The 6,000-nt window shown below is 33.7% G+C and overlaps 1 protein-coding gene across 1 annotated transcript; it reads left to right on the forward strand.

Moving 5' to 3' along the window:
• Positions 1-1,781: 1,781 nt before the first annotated feature.
• LOC120168982 (UDP-xylose transporter 1-like) lies at positions 1,782-4,417 on the forward strand. The gene is made up of 8 exons (XM_039177222.1): positions 1,782-1,906; positions 2,153-2,278; positions 2,373-2,557; positions 2,639-2,706; positions 2,784-2,916; positions 3,558-3,719; positions 3,812-4,078; positions 4,225-4,417. Exons 2-8 carry the CDS (start codon positions 2,158-2,160, stop codon positions 4,309-4,311), a joined length of 1,023 nt encoding a protein of 340 aa, XP_039033153.1. The 5' UTR covers positions 1,782-1,906; positions 2,153-2,157; the 3' UTR covers positions 4,312-4,417.
• The last annotated feature ends 1,583 nt before the right edge of the window (positions 4,418-6,000 follow it).

Raw genomic sequence — 6,000 nt, forward strand, 5'->3', positions numbered from 1 at the left:
TGGGGAATATTTATTTTGACTGGTTGGTGTTCATGAGTGAAAATGAAGTCTTTTTTTTTATAATTATTGTCACCAAACTCCAATATTGAGTATTGAGGATGGCAAGACCAGTTTGCTTGCATTGGGGGGTACCCCTCATTTTCATTTAAGAAGATGTTCATCCTACCTTCCTGCCTTGTGTGCCAAGGTTCTCATCATTGATCAACATTTATCCCTAAATCCTAACATGCTTTGGAAGGTTCCACCATTGGAGTAGGATTTACCACTTGCTTTTCAAAGCTTCAAGTAATTTCATCAATCAGTTTGACCACCAAAAGGCATAGTGAAAACTATGGAGATAGGGCTGCCATTGTAGCTTTTAGGATTTATTCTAAATTTGATGATTTTTTAGATTGATGATCCTAGATTTATTAGATGTGTTTGATTCTATGAAACGGAGGTGGTAAAAATTGGATAAGAATGGAGGGTTCAATTTTTTTTTTTTTTTTGAAATTTGAATTATTTTTGTTAGTATAGGATAAAATTTACATTAAACTATACTAGATTTTATTGAACTTCAGGTGGTGTATCGTTTATATCGTTGAACTTTGAATTTCTTCAATTATAACACTGAATTGTGATTTAACTTCATTTATGCAACTGAACCATTAAAATCCAAAACAGTGACATGAACAACACGACTTCGTTCTGGGACGACTATTTATGTCTAAAACAACGTTGTTTTAGGCACTGAACATTAAGAATGTATTGATTTTACCACTGAACTTTTAAAGAGTTCCAATTTTTGCACTGCATTTTTCTAGTCACCGTCGACAACCAATTATTGTTCGTTATTGGTCGCCTTCCGTGGCAAAATCGGTACTAAACTATTTTTATTTCACTCCTCTTTCTTTTCCTAGGATTAGTTTTCATGAAACTCACTCAAAATCAATAAAATTAAACAAAAAATCTATCATTTTTAGGGGTTTAGTAACTTTCTTAGGTTTTGGGATTTTGTTCAAAAATTCGAACTATAAGAGGTAATACTTTGAGAAGATGAACAACATAAATCAAAATTGACCTCATCGAATAGTCATCGAAAGATGTTGGAGTATTAGCACGCTGAACTCTTAAATGGATTCCATCGATTTCGAGTGTGTTTCATGGGAAACTAATCCTAGGAGAAGAAAGAGGAGTGAAATCCGAACATTTTATTATCAATCTTGTCACGAAAGACGACCTATGATGAACAATGATCAGTTGTCGAAGGCAGCAGAAAAAGTAAAATATCAAAAAACAAACTATTTAAAAGGTTATTGACAAAATTGCTACAACCTTAAAGTCTAATGCCTAAAACAACTTCATTTTGGGTATTAATAATCATTGTCAAAATGATGTCGCTTTGTCGTAGTTATCATAGTGACAGAATGGTATGTCCATGTTACCGTGTTGTTAAAATTTAAGGCTCGGTGACTTAATTAAAATTAAAATCAAAGTTCAGTGTAGGGTGTAAACGGTGTAATTACCCTTATATTGAATAGAAAATAGAAAGTATTTTTGGAAACATAATATATATCCGGGTTAAAGAGGAAAGGAAATGTGGTTTTATCATATGATCCCAAGAGCAATATAAAATGTAATGGTTTTGTTCCTTGCTTAAATTGATCGTCACCTCTCATCCAGAAACTGAACCAGCGTTAGGCACCAACCCTCTTAGCAATCTAACCTTTTAAAAAACAGCCTGCTTAAAACCCTTTATTCTCTTAGTTTTCTTCAACTCAAAAAGCTCTCTCAACACTCCATTTTCCCAGTCGCTGCTCTGTAAATAATCTCGTATTTCTTATTTCTACTCTTTTCAAAGTTCCTTCTTCCTTGATTCTCAGGGCTTCCTTAAACTCAAACCTAAATCTACCTGCTTTGTTGCAAGGTATCGTTTGTTTATGCGTCATTCCATTAATTCATGCACATCATTTTTTCATTAAATTTGGTTAGCTTAATTAAAATAATTTAATTACTTGTTTAATATATGGTAAGGAATTACAAAATCAACATTTTAGTTAATTTTATTCTATGGCCATAATAAATGATGGAGAGTCACACAATTCTATACTTCTTCAAAATATGATCGTTTCCTTTTAATCTTGTAATACTGTATATATATGTTTTTTTACAGTAAAAATGGGAGAGAGTTCAAGCTTCCAAATGGGTGTTATTGCTGCCCTGTTTCTGTCAGTTGCATCATCTGTCTCCATTGTCATCTGCAACAAAGCTTTGATGAGCAATCTTGGCTTCCCTTTCGGTAATCTCATCGTTCTTTTCTTTTCACCTGTTTAGCTTTTGAATTCGGTGGGGTTTGAGAACGTATAAAGTTGATTTTGTTTTGATTCTCGCAGCCACAACGCTCACAAGCTGGCATCTGATGGTAACGTTTTGCACCCTCCATGCGGCGCAACGCTTCAACCTGTTCGAGAATAAACCGATAGACATGAAGACTGTGGTGCTCTTTGGCATCCTAAATGGCGTTTCCATCGGCCTTCTCAACTTGAGCCTTGGGTTCAACTCCATTGGCTTCTACCAGGTGGGGTTTGATTTCACATGTATTACCTTTTTAGACCATAAATTTGGGTTTTCATTGTTTTTGGTACCTCTTTTTTTGCAGATGACTAAACTTGCAATCATACCATTCACTGTGTTACTGGAGACCATCTTCCTAAACAAGCAATTCAGGTCCCTTTTTTGCCATTTGCTTACCATATTTGAGCACTTTTGAGTAACCGTAAATGATTGTGTTGGACCCTGTGCAGCCAAAAGATAAAGATGTCACTCTTCCTTTTACTGGTTGGAGTTGGCATTGCCTCTATCACTGATGTCCAACTCAACTTTGTTGGCACAATCCTTTCTCTCCTTGCCATCGCCACAACATGTGTTGGCCAAATCGTATCCCTTTCTTTTAATGGCATTTGCTTCCTTTTAATAGTGTACTTTTATTGTTGGGAACAACATGGTCTTGTCGGCTCGCAGTTTACCTCTTTTGATTTGGATAGAGAGTCGTTGACCAATATTTTTCTGTATGGGAGATAGATCAAGGATGGATGCAAGACTTTATGTAAGGGGACGAACTTGAACTTATAAAATTTTAGGGAACAAAAATAGAATTTTAATAAAAAAAATACATAGAAAAAAATCTAAAATATATAATAATTTTAAATTTTGTTACCGCGACTCATCCCTCTCAATTCATCCTTAGTGTAGATTAAGTCTTGAAGAGAGAAAGTGTTGTATTTAATCTTTTCTTGAGATATAATATAGTAAATCATCCTTATTATAGGATGATGTCAGGCATAAGATAATGATATATTGAATTTATCTCTTAGTATTAGAAGTTCAATCATAAGACTATCGTCATCATAGGTAGTAGGAGACTCTAAAAAAATAGTAAACGAAGGCACAATTGTTGAAGAACGTGTCCAGAAGATATATCCAGAGATGCAAACAATTTTAATTTGACATATCAAAAGCACTGTTGTGATCTTCAATTTAACCCTTGAAAGGTTTTGTTCTTAACTTGAACAACATAGCTGACGAACACCATACAGAAGAGGCTGAATGTATCTTCAACCCAGTTGCTGTACCAATCAGCCCCGTTTCAAGCAGCCATTCTTTTTGTCTCGGGTCCTATGGTCGACCAGTTCCTGACCAAACAAAATGTCTTTGCTTTCAAATATTCCCCTATTGTCTTGGTAAGGAAACCGAACCTCTCTTTCTACGCCATATTTCATCTAATATGCTCAAATTTGTGTTCTGGTCCTCAATACTTTGATTATTTTTGCAGGGATTTATCATCCTTTCTTGCATAATCTCGGTATCTGTAAACTTCAGCACATTTCTGGTTATAGGCAAGACATCACCGGTGACATATCAAGTTCTAGGCCACCTCAAGACTTGCTTAGTCCTTGCCTTTGGGTATACACTGTTGCATGACCCTTTCACCGAGAGGAACATCATTGGGATCTTGATTGCCATGTTTGGGATGGGCTTGTATTCTTATTTTTGCACCCAAGAGAACAAGAAGAAACAAGCTGATCCATTAGGGTCTCAGGTAATGCATACGCACATTATTAGACCTGTTCAAGAATCAGATGATTTACCAGGACCCCAAATTGATCAAATATTTAGGAAGGGGCTCGGATAAAAATATTAGACTCGAAATGCATGTTAACGAATGTTTATGTTTCGATTATTCAGATGAAAGATAAGGATGGAACAGTATATCTGGGTCTAGAGAAAGAATGCCAAGAAGTGAAAATTCCAGACAAGGATCCTCAAGTTTAAGACAAAAACAGAAGTGGGTTTTGTTACAGAGAAACTTTTTTTTGTGTTCTTACAAACATTCTGTACACCTCAATTCTTTAAATAAACCCACTCAATTGATCTTCCATTTTTGCACTTTATAATTGTGGAAATTTAAGGAATGATTAGCAGCAAATTATAATAAGATTTTCATAAAATTACCAAAAAATGCTAATACAAATGAGTTTCGTTTACCTCTTTATTTTTTTATATTCGTATAAAATTTTATTAGTCTATGACGATGCACACGCTTCACAAATCTAATTGTTTGAATTCAAAATTTTTAACAACAACAATAATGTTTTATCTTTTTTTGGATAATTAAGCTTTATTACCCAATTAGCAGAACATGCTACAAAACAATACAATCAAGTTCAAAAGAAAGGGGAACATATGTACAATCAAAATTAAGCTATACCCCAATTGCTACATAAAGTTAAGTTAATGTTATCGTTTCTATCAATGGACCTATTACTAAGAACAATCCCAACAATCATCTTAATATTGTTGATGATTTCAGTGGTGCTTCGGCTTTTTCCCGTAAAAATCCTTCGATTTCTTTCTTCCCAAATGATGTAATTAAACCCACACCAAGAAAGTCTCAGAACAGTTGAAATCAAAGATTTTTCCCTTCCATGAGGTTGCTGCCCATTCCAGCATGCTGGACCAAGACGAGAAAGACATATGGAAACCGGACAGGATGAGCAGAGAGGTCCAAATAGAAGCTGTATACCTGCAAGTGCAAAAAAGATGGTATCTTGTTTCGATTCCATCATTACAGAAGATACAATCAGCGTTAGAAAGTAACCCGAATTAATGTAATATGTCATTGGTAGGGAGACGATCCAGAATGAGCATCCAAGAAATAATACTATGTTTCAGTACATGGAGAGAAAACTAGATCAACTTATGCCATATGACTTTGCTTTTTTTAGGCCGAATCTCATTCCAAATTTGCGTAGTGTTAGATGCAGAAGAAAGCAACACAATCCTGACTATGCTTCGAATTTTCAGAATTCGTTTAAGAATCCAACTTGAGTTATGTGGTTCAGACAGTCCAAAAATCCTGGTTGAAATAATGTTTTATCATTGAAGTCGTTGAACGCATATTTTATTTTTGAAAATTTATAGTATGAATAATTTTTAAAACCCTGCGCATTTCTTTTTTAAATTTTATGATACCAATGATTTTTTTGAAACACGAATATATTAATAATATGATTTTTTATTATCATATTTAATTTAATAAAGAAAAATATTAATGACATTATCCTAATCTTTCAGCTGTACATAATTAAATAATTATATTCTTTTAATAAAACTGAATAATTATATTGAATAACAACCAGTCAATTTTATTTCAGGGATTTTAGAAAACAATTAATTAGCAAATAAATTATCAAACCCATTTGTTCCCATAGAGTTACAGAAACAGGCGGGCACTGCTAAACCATTCCACAACTTCTCAAATTTAATTAAAAGGATTTTTATATCATGTTTAGAAGAAAATATCTAAACATAAAATAAATAAAAAAATTAAAATTATCCATTCTGATCTAATTTATGCCTCTAGGAAAAATATCAAATCCGTCACTTTTAATTCCAAATACATAAGCAAACGGATTCAGTTATACCAGACGTTCCTTCTCAATATTCATTGATATATTTTAT

This window comes from Hibiscus syriacus, unplaced genomic scaffold, assembly GCF_006381635.1.
Source record: "Hibiscus syriacus cultivar Baekdansim isolate YM2019G1 unplaced genomic scaffold, ASM638163v2 tig00111743_pilon, whole genome shotgun sequence".
In the NCBI taxonomy this organism is placed as follows: Eukaryota; Viridiplantae; Streptophyta; class Magnoliopsida; order Malvales; family Malvaceae; genus Hibiscus; species Hibiscus syriacus.